We start from the raw sequence: 18,460 nt of genomic DNA on the forward strand, positions 1-18,460 counted from the left end.
TTCCAAGTCTAATGATATGTTCACAAGGACAATCTACACATTCACAAAATTAAAACAGGAGAGAGAGAGAGAAAGAGAGAGGAGAGGAGAGAGAGGAGAAAGGATGCAAGCTATCGCTGAGGCTCCCTGCAAGCCCCAACCTCGCCGCTGGACCCGCAGCAGTTGTTCTCCCGGCCAGCGTCCCCGTCGCGACGCCTTCTAGATCGTGGAGGTTCGGTCGACACCATCTGCAAGCGGGAAGGGAGAGTTAGGGGCAGCCCCGGCGAGCGGCCGCTCACGCTGTGCCGGCACCGGCCCCCCCCCCCCCCCCTCCCCGAGCTGGGGAGGGGGGGAGATGGACCCCCAGAGCAGCCCCAACCCATGGTCCCTATGGCGAGGTGGCACCAAGGGGCCACCCCCACCCCCCATCGGGGGGTACAGAAGGGTTTTGGGGTGTCAGCACTCTGCCGGTGCCTCTGTGCCACCGTCTGTCCCCACCCCGCAGCAGCCCCCCCTCGAGTCGCTGTCCCAACACTGGTCCAGGCCTTCTGCCACGTCCCCACGGCACCTTTCCCAGGAGCAGAGGGGGTTTCTGGGCAACCCGGACTCGCCGCAAGGTCAGTGTGAGTCTGGGATCCCCCCCTACAGTGGGACAAGTTCATGACCCACTGCCCAGGAGCGGGGGGACGGGGACGGAGCCGGTCCCAGGGGGGCTGCTTTGCCCCCCAGCTAACCCAGCCCTGCAACGCCCGCACCGCAGAGGATGCAAAATTTTCCTCCATCTGAAGACCACGGCAGGAAAAAAAAAAAAACCCAGGGGTTGTTTCTGTCTCCCCAGAGCCCCCGTCCCCAGCGTCCCGTGACAGCAGGGACGCGTCCAGCCACAGCCCCAAGCCCAGGAGCGAGTGGTCCACGACCCATCCCAAAGCTGCACAAACGACCCTGCTGCCGGCAGCCCCCTCTCCTCCACCCCCCCCCCACCCCGGGCGCCAGCAGCTCTTACGGGGCCAGAAATCAACACCCAACAGCATTTGCAACCCTCCAGCCCTCCTGCGGCCCCCACCCCCCCCCGTCCCCCATCCCAACCCCCCATTCCCGGGATGGAGAGTGGCAGGGGGGGCAGCTCCCGGGGCAGCCCCCGAACAGAGCACTCCCTGTCGCACTACCCAGGGCATCACAGCCACCTCCCTCCTTAAGACTAAAAACAAACAGGTTTGTTACGCCTTTTTTTTTTTTTTTTCTTCTCCCCCGAAGGTTTATTTTTTTAAGAGCTATTTATAGCACGACCGGTTTCGAGAGGCTCGGGGTATGTGACCTGGAAAAAATAACTCGGAGGAACAGTACCCTGCAGAGGAACAAGACAGCTAAGCCTCGCCTGGGCACACGCTGGAGAAACGCTTTGGGTGACAGAAGTGTCCTTGTTTTCCCGGCCAAGGATGCCGCCGTGGCGCTGCCAGGGCCCTGCCGCCTCTTACAGTCCTTGCTCTGGCGTCCCTCTCCCCGGGATGGGCTGTCGCATCGCTGCAGGGAGCCGGGCCGGCGGTGGGAACCCGGCGGCACTCATCCTCCCCAAGGGCTCCCGTCCTCAACCGTTCGACACAGTCCGGGGATTGCCGGGGGCGAGACCCGAGCTGGTTATTCGGGAGGGTCTGGGCAATGCAGGTGGCCGCGCTCGTCCCATCGCTGGGGAGTCACCGTTCGTGCTTGGGAGTCCGGTGCATCAGCGAGGGGCACCGGGTGCTTCTGGTGCCGGTGCTTTTTGCTGTGCCGGCCTCTCCATCATGCTGCTGCTGCCTGTTCCACCTTCCCTGCCCGTTTTTCCGCCTGGTCCTCCTTCCTCCCCGTGCCCGCTATCCGCCCGCCCGGTCTGGCACCCGCAGCCGCCCCAGCCACGGGCGAGGAGCCGCCAGCGCCACCAGCACAGCACCCGGCACAGCGCCCTGTGGCAGGGTTTTAGCCCCGTGCCTCGGGGCTCCTGCACCCCCCGGCCAAACGAGGGACACCAGTGGCAGAAGGGTAAAATACTCCAAAGCCTGTGACTCATTCGAGCGCTCCGGTGGCAAGGGCTTTATCGAGAACTAATAACAAACTAGCGAGCTAATACTACTTATTATTAGCAAGCTAACTAGTGGCTAATAAGCACGGACTCCACTAGTGCTGGGTGCGATCCCTGCATTCGGTTTTACCCCTCTGCCCCGGCTGCCTCGCCGAGAGAAGCCAACGTCCCCGTCTGACCCCCAGCGGGAGCATCCCCAGGAGCATCCCCTGGAGCGTCCCCGCATGCAGCCCTTTCGCCGTCCCATTCCCCTCACAGCCACAGCCTGTCCCAGCTTTTGGGGGGCGCGGGGCAGGGGCAGGTGCCGGGGGGCTCGGTGGATGCGGCGTGGACGTGCTGGAAGAGCCCGAGGAGGAGGGAGTGCTCACCGCTGAGCGCGTGCTCCGTCATGCTCAGGCACAGGGACTCCAGCCTGTTGTTGATGTCAGGTTCAGTCACCGGCACCTGGAACTCTGCAGGGAGAAAGGGACAGGAGACCTTGGTCAGGGGACCTGGCAGGGACCCTGCCTGCCCGCCCCGCACCCCCTGCCTGCTCTGCTGCTGCCGGAATGGGTGCACGTGGGGTAGGAAACCACCCGAAAGATGCCCCAGGAGGGTCGGACCGCATGGCTGGACTCTGGCAGCGTTTCGCTTCCCGGTGCAATCACCTCCGGCAAGAGATGTCTGTAAAAATAGTCGTCACCCCCCCTCTTTCTTATCGATAAGGGGTAAATTGGGGAGGGGGGGGCTCAATGGCATTGCAGCAGAAGGTGGACAGAAATGAGGGGTTCAGGCACCGGTTAGAGATGCTGGAGGGGGGAGCTGGGGTGAGAGCGGGACCCCCCGCCCCAGGAGGAGGCAGCCCCGGGGCTCTCCCCCCTTGCTCAGGCCCCGCAAAAATCCTCGATACTTGCAAAACCTTCAAGCGGCCCCGGGGAGCAGCGGGGCCGGGAGCTGCCCGTGCAGGCAGCGCGCAGGCAGGGTTAGCGCTCGGACGTGGGATGGCAGCACAGACCGGCAGAACTGCCCTCCGGCTTTTCCGTGGCCAGCTCGGCTGCCGCTCGGTTGCCCACAGCCCCGCTGCCATGTCCCCGGGGGGGGTTTGAGCGCAAAAAAAAGGGGGGGGGGTGTTCATCCCTGTTTTGCAACGCCCCAGCCTGATCCATACAGCACCAAAATGCCCTCCCCTTTGCAGCAAAAAGCTTTGCAAATACAGCTTTTGCTACCGATGGCCGGCATCTCCTGCTTGCCACCAGCTTGGAGGATCATAGGACGAGGTCCAGGAGGGTTGAGGTCCCCGCAGCCCGATGAAAAGTGTTTTGGGAGCCCAGCCCCGCATCGTCGCTTATTTTCCTCGCAATTGGGTCCGCATCTTTGGCTTCCTAATCCTCCTAGGCCCTCATTCACCACAGGCTAACATGCGAAGAGAAAACTATTTATTCTCCTTCAGTGCCTGCGGAAACATGCCTTTGGCCTGGCGTTTAATCAATACCCAAGAACAGACGCTGCTCTTGCTGTACAGGACATTTGCCGCCTAAATTATGCAGTTAAAACACTGCAGGCATGTGATGCGAGGGGAGCTGCCAAGCTGAAACCATGGCAGAAGCTTACGGATGAGGTTTAGTTTCCTGGGGGGGGGGGGTGTAACTCCCTGTCCCGCGGTACAAATTGTTATGGTGTGTTGGTAAGAAAAGGCGCGCTTAAAGGCTAATGAAGGGATACACAGAGAAAAAAAGCATGAACGTCCTGATGGGAAGGATGCTCCGGGTTCAGGGCCCAAGGTCAGCAGGAATCTCCCTGAATCAGAGGATGCTCCTACATACGGGAGCGTCTTTGCGGTGTTTGGGAAGGAAGCACTGACACAGCACCATTTCCCTTCACGTGCATTGTGAAAAGAATTTCCCTCCAGCGCGCGAAGGCGGTCCCTCCGCACGGCTCCCTCCGTGCCCACGCGTGAGCGAAAAAGGTGACAGATGAGCTACCGCCTTCCCCACCCGACACGAAGCCCCTCGGAAGCAAGCTAGGTAAGGCACCGGCACCGTTATATATAGGGCCAAGATGTTATATATAGGGTCAAAAATCCCTCCAGTGATGTCTCCGATTCAATCAACCCAGTAATCCGACTAGTTTTAGATTTAGATCCGCTCAGGCCGCGCCAGCCGGTGCTGCGAGCGTGGCTGCAAGCGTGCAGGAGCGCGCCGCACCGGCACGGGCGATGCGCCGGCGGCGAGGCTCGCCGGCGCGGCTCCTTTCACGCGGCCTCCCCTCGTCTCGCCGGGCTGTGGATAAGCGAAAAAGCAAATGTCTGCTTCCTACCTGGCTGCTGAAACATCAGCATGGTCTGCGGGGAGGTGTGGACCGGCAGCGAGCGCGTCCTTTGCACCGAGCTGTGGCTCCGGCTGGGCATGCTGTTGCTGCCCCCGGGGTTGGCAAACCAGAGGTTCTGCGGGAAGCAAACAAAAAAGGGGTGCGGGATGTAAAACAGAGGCCTCTGTGCCATGTATTTGTAACCCCCTTGGGCTCATCTCTCCCCCCCACCCCCTCCGCCTCCCGGTTTGCCCCCCTCCTGCCAGTCCCACTTCTGCACCCAGCTGCGTGGAGGAGAACGAATTGCTCTCGCTTGCTTGGCTCGAAAAGAAAGACAAAAAAGGGGATCTGGACAAGCCAGAGGCGAAAAAGCAAAGGAAGGCTATAGGGAAGGGATGGAAAAGCTGGAGATGCTGTGAATGCCGACCAACCTGTCTGCCTTGCTTGAGGATGGCGGGGCTGGCGGCGGGGCTGCGCTGGGGGGTGCCCAGCAGCCCACTGGGGCCCAGCAGCCCCAGCCGGGCGGTGGGGAGGTTGCGGGAGGGGATCTGGAACTGGCGGGGGTTTCGCCGGCCCAGTCCTGCCCCTGCAGATCCGGCTGTCGGTAAGGAGTTCGACTGGCCAAAGCCTCGGCTGCGGAGAGAGAAAGCGCCGAGGATTACAAATCGGACCCTGCAAGGGGACGGTGCTGCGGGCGCGGGGGCGAGCGGCTGGTTTGGTGCGCTCAGACCAACAGCCAAACGTCCCGAGGGTGCCCCTGCATCGTTGCGAAGCACCGGACTGATGCTCGCCACCCCACGCCCGTACCGATGCTCGCCACCCCACGGCCACGGGTTCACCGCGAGCTCTGCTCCTGCCCCGACCCTCCCATCCCGCCGAGGATGGTCCTCCATCCTGCACGTGCAGCGGGAAGGAGGAGGTTTGGACATACAACAGCAGCATCCTTTCTCCTTCCCGTCTGCCAGTCACCCTCCCTCCCTTCTGCAGTTCTCAGACTCCCTTTTTTTTTTTCCTTAAAAGTTTATTTTACTCCTGCAAAATGGGCCTGTTCTTAAATGCAAACGCAGGTAATTCCCCGGGCTCCCCTGGAGCTAGTGGTGCCTGGTTTCTTGGGTTTTGACTTAAACTCTTCATGCCTTTGAGCTGTACAAAAGAGATCTCTCGTGTGTGGATTCTCTAGTGTCTGATAAAGGTTCAGCTTATGCTGTGGGGTTTTCTTTACTGGGGCCGCTTGAAGAACTGGACATTCTCCCCTTCCAGGAGGTTCATTTTTATGAACGCGGTCCTTTCTGAGACTTCTCAAGTTCTGGAAAACTTGGTTTAAAATGACCTAACAAGTCCAAGATTTCCTAAGGAGGGGCTGAGCGAAAGGCACGTTCGTGCAGAGGTGGGACTGACTCTGCACCCGCTCCCGTCTCTGCACTGCAAACCTTCATCCAGCTCCCTGTGGTCAGAGCAAAACCATCTGGATCCAAGACCACGCAGCCCAAATGTCCTGAGACACCGATCTCGGGACACGAAACCATCTTTACTCTTTGGAGGGGAGGGTCGGACACGCTGGCATCCCTCCCCGTGTGGGTTTTTGCATTTAAAACCAGAGGAATGACACAAAAATCATCAGGTAATCCTTGGAAACACACGCAGCGCGGGTCAACTCGCCGCGCAACGATGGCTTGGTATCTCTGCCCGATTAGCTGGGCAGCAGGACTGCAACGCCGTTATCAGGTTTAAGCGCAGCCGAGGATAGGAGCACTCTGCAAACCCACAGCTGCGGTTGCTTTTATGCTCCCCGTTCCCCTCTGCCCTGCTCCGGCACTTAAATCACCCTCGCAGATGTTTCAGCTCACCTTCCTCCCAGCCCTCATCTCTCCTGCTTGTCTGGGTGGCTGCAAATATGCTTCAGACGACATGAGCACGCTGGGATCCCAAAACCAGATAAATTTACTAGGCAGGAGTACAACGGGGTTTCTTTAAACCTCGTCCAAAAAATGCTCTTGCCATTAAATCCCCATGAAAAAAGCAGGACTGGCCACGTGCTCCTTCCTCGCCCGCAGCTTCCCAGGAGCAGAAGGAGCAGAAGAAAGGCAAAATGCAAACCACCCAAAAGCAGCAAGGAAACTGGAGAGCGTCCTGGGCAGCCCCGGGAAAGGGACTGGGACCGTTTCGAGCCGGCAGCCCCACCTCGTGCCTGGGGTCGGCCTGGGTGTGCAGCGAAACTGCTGCGCCAGTGATGGCCCAGACCAAACGGGTCCATCAAAAACCTTTGCTCTTGTCTGTTCTGCTTCTGATCCTGCTGCGAGCATTGAAACTGCTTGTTTTTTCCATTCCAAAATATTTCATTTCATTCCACTGGGGAACACTCTGGTTCTGCGCTCGTTCCTTCTGAACTCGCATCCCGGCTGTCCCAATGCTCCCGGTTATCTCCAAAACACTTTCTTTTTGAGAAAAAAGAACTTGCACAAGACCGCAATAAAATAGACTCAGCAGAATGAAACAAAAGGCTGATGTTGTTGTTACAACTGATCTAAAAATATCTCTTCTTGCCATAACCCCAACGCTTTCTAGGATCACCCGAAATCCAGCATCACCTTGGAAGCGAGCAAACATGGTGTTCGCAACACAGCGCTGCCCGGCTTTCTGACCACAGCCCCCTGGCTCTGCACCCTCTGCAGGCTTCAAGCCCTTTTTTTGCCAGTTGACGGCTTTTTGGTGAAACTCCAGCACTGATGTAATTAGCAAAGGGCAGCAGCAGGGGCAGAGCCGGCCCCCCCAGTGCCGGGGACACGCTGCACAGCTGGGAAGCGCCGGGTTTGGCGCCAGGGAGACGCGGTGGGAATCGGTGGGGCAGGCGCTGACCACACACGCAAGCAAACTTACTGCTGCTTTCCCTTCCCAGCCAACGCCTGGGGTTTTATTGCCGAAGCTTTTCCAACCCTCCTCCCTCCTGAAACGCGGCTCTGAACCCGGCAGGATCAGTCCCTCCCTGCTGGGAGACATCGGTCCCTCTCGAGATGCTCTTGCCGGGCCCCCCGACCGCTGCATCCGTCCATCCCCAAAAGCCGGCGTACCTCCTCTGCTGCCGATAGCCTGACAGCTCCAGGAGGGATTTCCGAGGGAAAGACCGAAAGAGTTTCTGCACCTGCTGTTTCCATGACAGCAGCCGCTTCTTCTGGATCTCTGTAAACGCCTGCCCCCAGAAAAAAGAGAAAAATAGGAAACATATGAATATTTTTCTGGACGAAGCGAGCAGGGATGCATATGTGGGTGTGCGTGTAAAGAAAAGCAGCTGGAGCAGGCGGTGGCGTGAGCTGAGCCCCATCGGCAAGTCCAGAGGGAAACCCTGGTCCCTCTCGAGGATTTACTCATCTCAGGTCGAGAAAATGCTCCGGCAGCATCCCCTGCGCCCCAGAGCGATGGCCCAGCTCTGCCCCTGAGGCTGCCAACCCCCCCGGGCAGAGCAGGGCTTCCCCAAAGCTTCCCCGCTACCCCTCCTAGCCCCAGACCCACCGCTCATGCTGCAGCACGGGCGCCCGGCTCCCCGCTTGCTGCCGGGGTGTGAGCGCAGCTCCCCGCAGGGTTTGGTGGCTGGTCCCCGCCGGGTGGTGACACTTGTCACCTGGACGTGGCTCTAGAAAATGCCACTGGGGTTGGAAAATGCTGGGATTTGGAAAGCAGAGCTGCTCCGTGGCATCCCGCATCCTATCCTCCTTCTTGGGGCTGGGCAGAGCTCGGTTCTGTTCCTGGCACCGACAGCCTCTGCGGGAGGTTGCCCGGGGTGAGCCCTGACACCTGCCTGGGCTCCCTGGGAGGATCACCCACGCAGGGGACAGACCTCCTCCCGAAACGCCACAGACCTCCAGGCAGGCGGTATGGGTTACGGGGACACCCACGTGCCTGCCACCACCAACTTCAGACACCTGGCATCTCCGCGCTGCTAGCGGAGAGGAGCGGAGGTCTCCGGAGGACAATTTGGAGGCTAATTAGTGCCTGACTCGATTGCTCCAAACCACCCTCCGGAGGAGACGCTCTCTCCTGGCGCTGATTACGCTGGAGCCAATGCAGATGGTGGTCCTGGGACACAGGCTGGCACCGGTGGGGTGACGCTGCGTCACTACGTCCGTCCCAGGCGCTCCTGGAAAATGAGCCCCTCTGCAGCTCTCTGTCTTCCAGGCTTTGCTCTCTGGCCCTGGGCATCTGCTCCCACCATCCTCGCTCCTCTATTCACGCCTCTGCTCCCCCAGCGATGCCCTGCTCGGCCGCCCAGAAAGTCCAGGCACCATTTCCAGGCTCCGATGCTCTCTGAGAGGGGAGCAAGTGGGAGCAGACATGCTCTCCCCTCCAGCCCCTACAGTTACTCGCCACTGCCCGTGTCTGTGTAAAGCACCGAGAAGACCATACCTGCCGCTCTAAACCTGTCTTGCAGCAAACCCAAACAGTGGGTGCCACCACTCTGTATTTCACGGGGCCAAACGTCGGTTGACACCGCAGGCGCTGCCAAGCAAAATGCACTGAAATCCCCACCGTGATCGACAGAGGTGTCCGGGAGCACAGTTCAAAAAATATGTTGAAGCACTCGCGTTTTGCCCAGTGTCCAACTATTTCATCCCGATTCAAGATCCCCCGTGCTTGGCCCTGCAGAGATGCGTGGATCAAACCTTTGCACAAGCGCAGCTCGAGCACCGGCTTCAGCTGCAAGGCAAGGGGCTGCGAGCCGCCTCTCTCCTCTTCCATGCGGCTTGCAGCACATTTGGGGGTTTGCAGCCACCAGCCCTCTCCGGAGGAGATTCTTCTGTGCTTTGACAGCGTATTTTTTTATAAACAAATAACTGAGAAATGTTTAAAGCCTGCAGCTCCTGCGAGGGGGTGTGCAATCTCCCCCTGACCCCTGCCATATGGGCAGGCGATGAGAAGCGGCTTGTTCTGCCGGGGGTACGAAATGCCGCAGGACGCCGGGGATGCCGGCCATCCCTCCCCGTCACAGGGCAGGAGCGTGCCGGAGCCCTGCGGCACAGCCTCGGCCATCCCGAGCCACCACCCGGTAAAAGCAGATCCGCCGGGAGCAGAAACAAATGCCCCTGTTGCAAAATCCCAAGACCACGTGCCGCGTAACAGGAGGCGGCAACACCAAGGGATGGCCGGGTCTGTCTGCACGTTCATCCCCGGATTTTTTCTTTCATCCAGCTGCTGATCAGACCGTCACGAGCCGGATGAATTTCCCAGCTCCAGGTCTTGGCAATTAAGCGAGCGTGGGGCGGGGAGCAACACTTCCATGCACCACTGCCCGCCCCAGCCCTGTTCTGTCAGAATCACTATTAATACCCCTCAAAAATATTTGTGTTAGAAACCAAAAGGTTTACATAAACAGACACTTTGGAAACAGTTTCTAAGTGATGAGAACAACAGTTTTAGATGATCCGTCACGACTCACCTCGTGGATTAGACATTTGTCTATGAGCTGTAAATAGGAACTTATATTCTCTTCATCGGGTCGGGAAACTAAAAGTTGTGTGCATACTGGAAAAAAAAGAGAGAAGAGAAGAGAAATGGGCATGGGGACACTGAGCTGGGGTCCGGGGGGGGTGTCCAACGAACGCCTTGGACGTCCCGTTTCCCTTGTCCCATGTGTGAGTCTTCTCATCAGCGAGAAAAAACACCCTTCCCCAATTCCTGCCGTGCCGTCCTATATTTAGGGCCAGATTTTGTTCTCTGTTACGTTAGCGTGAATCCAGGGTGACACCATCGGAGTCACCAAAATTAGACCTGAGCAAATCAGGGGCACGGCATTATTCCCTATTCCTAGGCAAGAGCCGGTGCTGGGAGAGCTCCCGCTCCTACGGCCAAAATCTGTCCCCGTTGCGAACGGATTCCCACCTTTCCCGATGGATTTTAACCTCTTTCGGAATCAATGCCATAAAAGCAAGTAGAAATGAGTTCACAGAGAAATGAGTGTCTCCTGTCATAACCCCCGGGCAGGGGTGCTTTGCGGTCCAGGAGGACACCTCGTCCTGGCAAGTTTCGTGCCACATATACAGCTTCGTGCGTGACGGAGGCGTTTGTCACGGGCTGAATTCATCAGCGGGTTTAAAATGGGGCCAGAAACCCACGTTCGTCTGTGCATGCGGTCAATTAGCCGGTGAGAAATTTTGCACCGAGCTTTTATATAGAAAACATCTCATCTATTTTTTGCAAAAAAGGTCTGAAATAGGGACAGGGCTGATATTTCGTCGTGGCACCCCAACAAGTTTCCTTCTGTTCCCGGCCTCCTGTGTGAGCCTGCGGACGAGACTCCCCTCCCCTCTTCCCCAGGGAAATCTCCCTCCACGCAGCCAGCACCGACACCTTAGGTGCCACCGACGGGGGTTAGGACACATCCAAGCTCATACAAATTTGCTCGAAGAGCCCTGTATATGGCACAGGGGGTCGAGCCCTACCTCACATCGCTCCCGTGCACCTCCCAGTGTGTTAATCCTGATGCAAAGCCGGGCACCCCGCACCGGGCATGGAACAGCACCTGAGTATTTTTGATGCCCTGCATCTAAATTGGGGCTTAAAAAGGGGCTTGGGCCCAGCCGATTTGCACTCAAGGTGGCTCACGTCCAGCCCATGCACCACTGCTACCCCCCCACAAGCAGAGCAAGTCCGAGGGACGCTGCTGAAAACACCTCCGGACCGGCGGGATGCCCCCAGGGCTCTAAATGGGAAGGGAGAGGATGCTATCCGCCCTTGACCTGGGGGAGGGAGAGGATGCCATCTGCCTCTGACCTAGGGCAGGCAGCTCGTCCCATCGCTGTCCCTCCCAAAAATCACTTACCTCTTACCACAGCACGATGGGGCCTCAAAAAAACCATCACCCCTAGGACTGCGGCTTGCCGGAGCTCGCGGAAAGGCTGCTGCCAGCGCCGCCACCGCACGCACCCTGCCCCGAAGCAGCTCTCCCTAGCGAGGACGCCAGTAACAAGTGACAGCCACTCACCTTTCCCCATCACTCTGGTGAACTGTCCGGGCAGGTCACCTTCGGGCAAAGGGGCCCCCCCCGACTCGCCCTCGCATCCTGGCAAATGGTGCTGCTGCATTCCCCCCGCGGCAGAGTCCTTGCAGTCAGAGCCTTGGCTGTCTGAGCCGATCAGGGAGGAGGGGTGATGCGAGTCCGCGTCCCGGCTGTGCTCCTCCGTGCTCGAGTTTTGGGAAGAGTAAGCTTTGATGGGGGTGAGGATCATTTGGTGCAGTTCCTGCAGCGGGACACGTAAGTTGCCACCTTCCAGGATGTCCTGAGGATTCAAGTGGAGAGAAGAGGGTTTGTCTCTGCAGGAACAACAGGACATCAGCTGTGAACCAGACCCCTACTGTTACCCCCCAGAAAATCCCCAGTAAAGCCGACGGCCTCGCTCCTGCTGCGGGACCCTGCTGCAGTCCATATTCAACAGCCGCGTTTCGTTCACCGAGTCTTTTTGCTTGGACTCCAGGTGAACCCGGAGCCTGGAGCTGCTGCAGGGATTATCCATGGACGTGTTCAGACCTGAATCCCCAGGGATAAATGTGCCCTGTCAACCACTGGGACCCAAAACCAGCGACAATCCAGCTTCAGCATTTCCAAATTTCCACCAGGAAGACGGCAACCCCATGAGAGCGACTGAGCCTGTGAGATTTCAATGCCCGGACCAGAGGGTACCTTGCTCCTTCCCCAGCAATCCCACAATCGTGACGTTTCAGCCCTATTTATTTTCAATTATATTTTTTAACGTGAGCTTGTATCCAGTTTCCAGCACTGCCTTCAAGCTGGGCTCTCCGTAACTGCTCTGCCCCAAAGAGCTTGCCATAGCATCCTTATGCCCTGGGGCCATCGCAGAGCCCAGGACCACGCTGGGATGCAGGGGCCCATCCTGCAGCAGCGAAGCGGGGACGTCCCCGTCCACACTGGGATGGGCTGGGGGAACGGATGCAGAGGGGAAAGGGAGAGTTTCAAGGGGAGCAGGGTAGGTTGTGGTCGGACAGAGGAGGGGAGACCACAAGGCTGCAGGTGAACTTATATCCCTATAGCAAAAATATTCAGCTTGGAGATCCTGAGGGAGGTCCACCTGGGAGGGAGAGGATTTGGGTACACCCCTAGCCTTGCTCTCAGTTATGAGTGTGGATCATCCCTTTCTACGGTCAGATCCTCCTCCCGCATTGAAACGCTGATGGGAAAGAATTGCATTTTGTTTTTTATGTAGCCTGGGCCAGAACAGCTCATCGCAGGCTCCTGCGGGGTCTGGCTTGTGGGATGCCGCTTGGAAAGAGGCAGCTTTTGGGGTGAGTCCTGGCTGCGCCAAGGGAAGAGACACAAAGTGGGCGCACAGGCTGCACGTGAGCCAGCTGAAGCCCTGAAATGGTTGTTCACCCTAATTCCTGCTGCACCCCCAGCTCGCTCTTGGACGTTTTAGCTCCACTTCTCTCGAAGACCTGGCGTCAGTCTGCTGGGCACTATTTTTTTTGGGAAAAAATCCTGCTCTGCTAACCGGCGGAGAGGGGTGGAGCAGCTCTTTCCAAGAAAGCAGCAATCTTTAGCAGCGAGACACTGCCCAAAAAAAATCAAGTCCCACACATGCTCTTGTTTAGCAAAAAAAAAAATTGGATGGGAAGCCTGGCAAACCAGAGACATCTCCTCCCAAGCAGAGCAGCTCACAGGCAGCTCTGAGCCCCAGCAAAGTGGGACACGGTCATAGCCCCGCAGCCCAAACCCACCCCACGAGGGCTCAAAAGCAGTCCCTGCCACTTATCTCCCCTATTTTACAGCGTGCGTGGCTGGTTGTATCATCAGCTGAACTGGGCTCACCCTCCCGCACCGCGACAGTCAATCAATACCACATTTCAAAACCCGGGCGGAGAAGCGGGGGAAGAGGCTGTGCAATCGCCTGGAAAACACATCGCCGAAGCAAGCTCAATCCGGCGGGCTGTCTCTTGGATTTAATAGTTATTATTAATACACGGAGGTAAATATGGCTTTATTAGCTCCTGCCATACTCCGAGTACAATCCCATATTATAAATAAATAGTGAAGCAGTGAGCTAACGAAAACACCAATAAATAGCAACACACAACGTAAGTATTTAAAAGCCCCTAGTGGGAGGCTCTGCAAGTTGCTGTCTGAAGACAGTGCAATTAAATATAATATAATATTGCGATAATAAATAGCGAGAGGTTGGGTGAGCTGCTCCCAGCCAGTCTGCGGTGCCGGTGCTTCTCCGACAGCCATTTCTGCAGAGTTTAAGCTTTTGTTGAAGGGACAAAGAAGTTTCTATTTGTTGTCCTTGGAAATTCAAGCTGCTGTTCAGGCACTGACGTGGGTGTCTGGCTTCTTATCTGGGGACAGATTGCCCATACGATGCTCCAGAAAAGCTCACCGGCCCTTGACCCGACAGACACCGGGAAATCCTATCTCCTTCTGGGGATGGAGAGGCAGGGGTATGGCTCGGGGGTCCCTGTGAGGACTGCTGTGCATGGAGGGGTCTCTTGAGAGGGACAGTGGCATCGAGACAGGAGAGTTAACCGAGTGGCCGAGGGATAACCAGGGGTTAAAGGCTCTGCCCAGCTGGTTCTCCAGCGGGAGAGAGGACCACGGCGGCTGGTGCGGCTAGAGCTGGTCCTGCACCGCGGTTCAGCGGATGGGTGACCACCTTCCCATCGGCGTCGCTGGGATGGTGCCCTCCAACACCTGGAGCTCAGGTGTTTCCGAGCACCCTGGAGCTGGGCAGGGCTTGTACCGGTGCTGCAGTACATCCATCCCAGCTGCGTGAGTGCCAGAGACGGATTAGGACCCACTCCGCAAATAAAACCTGCATCTGGTACAGAAGTGTTTGAGACCACATTCAGATGCGGTGAGGCCAGCAACAGATTTCTCTGCAAAAGATCCCAGCAACAAGCATAACTGAAGAGTTCTTCGCCCCGGAATTAATTCCTGGCTTCTTGAAAAAGAGGAAATACAAAAGTGGTTGCAGTTACTTACCCTTTCTAAAGATTTGAGCAGGTTTTGTCTTTCTTTTAGCTTTTGGATACTGATGACTATTTTGTGTCTTGCGCCTTTGGTAACGTTCTGCAAAAAACAGCGCAAAACCTGGCGTTAACATTTCCACAGGACAGCTGGGTCAGCCCAAATCCTTCCTCCCCTAAACGAAAAGGGCTGCTATAATCAAATTTCTGAGTGCAGGGATTAGCATGGGACATACACAGAAAATCACTTAGAGACTTGCTGAAGATCAAGATTTCCAGCTAGTCTGTCCCTCCCCGGTACATCTCAAAGTGAAAGCAAAGGTGCTGACTGGCCCTCTTCATCCCGAGGATAGTGCAGAGGTAAATCTGAAAGCGGGCCATTTTCAAAGGTTAACAAGGCAATTGACCACCAAAGCCCCACTGACTTTAAAGGAGTTGGGTACTGCAGAATCTGCCCCTGAAACTCCTAAACTTAATCCCAACCGGACAAAAGCCCAAGCTCCCAGTGATGGGACTTTCATGCTGGGACTCCAGTAAGAAATCTGGGACAAGGCCTTTTTCAGGTACAATGCGGGTTTTTTCACTCCCCAAGACCCAATTTTCCTTTCTCTGCTTGCTTTCCAACCACCTGCGGGCAAAACGCCTTCTATGTGAAGACGCAAAAAGAGGTGTTGGAGGCATCTCATCTACCGACTGCACAAGAGTCGGGACCGCAGCTGACCCATTTAAGAATCATAGAATAGAATCATAGAATCATTGAGGTTGGAAAAGACCTCTAAGATCATCGAGTCCAACCGTCAACCCAACACCACCATGTCCACTAAACCATGTCCCTAAGTGCCTCATCTACTCGTCTTTTAAATACCTCCAGGGATGGGGACTCCACCACTTCCCTGGGCAGCCTGGTCCAATGTTTAACCACTCTTTCAGGAAAGAAATTTTTCCTCACATCCAATCTAAACCTCCCCTGGCGCAACTTGAGGCCGTTTCCTCTCGTCCTACCGCTTGTTACTTGGGAGAAAAAAAGACCGACATGGGACGTACTTGTGCCTCGAGCTGGCATTCGGTGAGGGCCATCATCTCCTCGTACGTCATCTGCGAGAAGAGGGCGGCGTACTTGTGCAGCCGGAGGCTCTTCAGCCAGGCTGGGACATCTGCAGCACAAAGGTAAGGAGATGAGAGCTCCCGTTGAGCTCGTGGCACTGCTTAACCACGCGCGATAGCATCAACAGCAACACAAGGAGCTGATTAGGTGCCATCCACCATCCCACCGGTGCTTCAGACACCTTACTGAACTTCACGGACCTTTTGGAGGACATAGCGCTATGGATACGGACGGTAGGAGGAACCAGCCCCCAGATGAGGACACGTCCTCAGAGGTTGGGTTTCTGCGGCTGAGCCGACGGGAATTAGCCCACAGGGAGCCGGCGTTGTGCCACTGCACGGGCAAGCTCCTCTCTGCCCTTTTCCTGAGAATGTGGGAACCACTGAAGCTAACAGTGTGGTCGAGTTTAGGACGAGCAAATGGCTGTTTCGCAGATGGCAGACACTGATTTATGGCGTGAAGGAAGATGGTATGTGCCGAAAATTTAAATGGCTGCTTAAAGAGAAATAAAGAGAATTTTTTTTGAGCGTGGAAAAATGACATGCCATCGAAAATGGTCCCACAACCCATTTCAGAAGGGTGACTTGGGACCTCAAAATGCACCGACTGAAACGACTTCTTCCTTCCCAGTCGTTATCTGCAGTGTAGCATCTCTGTGCCCGGTTGGATGGGTACCCCAAAATATGTTTATCCTCCTGACATCAATGTGGTTTCACAGGGAGGGACCTGGGAGGGGAATCCTTCCTCTGCAACATGCAAAACCCCACCAGACCCCATGATGGGGTGCCCTCCACGGAGGAGGCAATGGGATGCGAGCCTCCCCCGCTCCAGCCCGCTCAGCAGCTACTCGGGGTTTTGCAGGTTTGGGGGGCCCGTGGTGACACCCCACAAGGGAGGGGGGGGGCCCTGCAGATATCTGGGCTGCAGCACAACACCGTGCCCATGATGACGCTTTTGCTTTGCATCCTAAAGGCTTCAAATGTTGTGCCAAATCGGGACCTGCTTTATTTAGCACCTACAACCCGACAATAGCTCTGCCTTAGCCTACCGAGCTCACGTGCTCCGCTCCCAGCAACACCCTTGTCCATTAGTCCTTGTCCCCTTCCCCACCAGCGAGACACCCGGGAGCCCCGTCTCAACCCACGCCGGGATGCAGTAACAATGAAAAACCAGTGTTTCAGTCCCAAACAGCACCAAACCCCACACCTTGAATGGAGAGAGCAGGTGGAGGCTCGGGAAATGTCTCTTTTGGGGCTAAATACCAGTTAGCAGCGACACCTTCCCTTTCTTTGATCGTTCCCGAGTCGATGTAAGGGGTATGTGTCGAGCGGGTGGTGGACCCCACATCCCACAGCAGGCAAGGGCTGATGGTGCAGGAGAGCCCGAGGGGAGGGAGTGACGGCTGGCAGCGAGGCTGCGCCGATGGTGTTCCTCTGCCCAACGTGCCCACCGAGGCGGGAGAAGGAACGGGGGCTTGCACCGTTTTCGGGAGGGATTTCTACCCGCTACGTGCTTCTGCTACCGGGCTGGGGCTGCTGTGGGTGCTGGTGCTCTGCTCACCACCAGCATGAGGACAACCTTCATGGACACCTCCAATAACCTTCATTAACGTCGCCAACCTCAAAGGTTTTCTAGGCTGCTCCGACTGCAAAGCGTGAGGCCAGACTTGCTTCGGAAAGGGATGAGACGATGCGAGGAGGACAGTCCCACTGCTGGGACATCCCGTGGTGTGGGTGGTCTCTGTCCAGAAAGCCCCACGCTGCTGAGTGCCAGATGCAAGTCAAGGATCAGTGCACACCTCTTCCCGAAAACACCTCGTTGCTGGAGGGGACGGGGCAAGAGGTTGGGTCCCCTAAGGCAGTTCTTATATCTGCCAGAAGTCTCCTGCTGCCCGCTGCCCAGGCTGACCCCAAACCCCACTCGCATCCAAGCAGAGGTGATGCAAATGGCCCCAAAATACTGCTTTTTGCTCACACTCTCCGTCCTCTGACACACATCAGGATTCACTTTCAGTGAAGTTCCTCAAATGCTGCACAGAAAGAGATCAAGCCCACACCAAACACGGGGGCAAAGCAGTTACCGAGCACAGACGGGCTAAACTTTGCTGTTTTCTGAAAGTCCCAACATGCAACAGACCTCAACAGTCCTAAAACCCGCTACCGGAGGCCTCTTAAATCAATCGATCTGCTTAAAAAAATTAAAAGCTATCAGCAGAAAGCCCATTAAAAGCTGTTAGCAGAAAGCCCTCTCTCTCCAGCACAGGTGGGGAGCGCAGGGACTGGCAAGCTCGAATCTCAACTTCATTTTAACACAAAACCACCTCGTTTTAGCAACGACATGTTAGAAGTCTGCCTGATCCCACGTCCCCTGGGGACATCTGCCTTTGGCGCACGTCCGTGCCAATGGCAAAGCCCATGGGGATATTTTTAGACAAGAGGTGCAACTTCACATAGACATTAAATCTTGTAGAAAACCCGTCTCCAACCTTTGCAGAGGGTCGGAGCGCAGGAGCAGCTCTTCTCTCCCTTTGCATCGATCTCCCTGGACCACCTCCTAATTTTGGGGAGTTACGATGGTCCCGGAGCCCCTTTGGCAGCGGGGATGACAATCCCGGGAGTGGGTTGGGGAGAAGGAGCCACCCCAGCACAGAGGGACGGTGGTGGGGCTTTCCCCTTTCTCATGGGGAAGAGGCAACCAGGAGGTGCAAGGTCATCTAAGGCGATTTCATGGTCCTTGGAAAGTCAAACTTCCTAACGATCCCCACGGAGCAGCGAGCCGCCCGCCCACGGAGCTACTCTTTAATCACCGATTTCCAGGAGCTAATTGCTAAGTCATGGCACGGCTGTCAGAAACGCTGTGTCTGATGTGAGCAGCAAACCGAGGACTTTCATGCTGTGCACATACATTGTCCCCTATATGCATTAAACGCCGGAGTTCAGCTGGCACACGTCTATCCGGGTGCTGGCATGGAAATTTAGAAGAAATTTAGAAGGAAAACAATTCACCCTGCCATATATATATATACAGACACAGGATGTCTTCGGAAGTGCCCTTATGGCACACCATGC

The 18,460-nt window shown here is 56.5% G+C and overlaps 1 protein-coding gene across 4 annotated transcripts in view; it reads right to left on the reverse strand.

The window, feature by feature from the left end:
* The window catches only part of SAMD4A (sterile alpha motif domain containing 4A), a 106,212-nt gene continuing 87,752 nt past the window's right edge, over positions 1-18,460 (reverse strand). For 2 of the 4 annotated variants that reach the window (XM_076345727.1, XM_076345726.1), the window contains 9 exons: positions 15,332-15,441; positions 14,304-14,390; positions 11,295-11,589; positions 9,750-9,835; positions 7,390-7,508; positions 4,753-4,954; positions 4,331-4,457; positions 2,404-2,487; positions 1-227 (listed from right to left, as the gene is read on the reverse strand). In XM_076345727.1, coding sequence (XP_076201842.1) covers positions 199-227; positions 2,404-2,487; positions 4,331-4,457; positions 4,753-4,954; positions 7,390-7,508; positions 9,750-9,835; positions 11,295-11,589; positions 14,304-14,390; positions 15,332-15,441 — 1,139 coding nt within the window. In that variant the 3' untranslated portion in view covers positions 1-198. Of the gene's footprint in view, positions 228-1,217; positions 2,488-4,330; positions 4,458-4,752; positions 4,955-7,389; positions 7,509-9,749; positions 9,836-11,294; positions 11,590-14,303; positions 14,391-15,331; positions 15,442-18,460 lie in introns of those variants that run through there. The other 2 variants (XM_076345728.1, XM_076345725.1) reach the window with 2 other exon arrangements.

This window comes from Aptenodytes patagonicus, chromosome 7, assembly GCF_965638725.1.
Source record: "Aptenodytes patagonicus chromosome 7, bAptPat1.pri.cur, whole genome shotgun sequence".
In the NCBI taxonomy this organism is placed as follows: domain Eukaryota; kingdom Metazoa; phylum Chordata; class Aves; order Sphenisciformes; family Spheniscidae; genus Aptenodytes; species Aptenodytes patagonicus.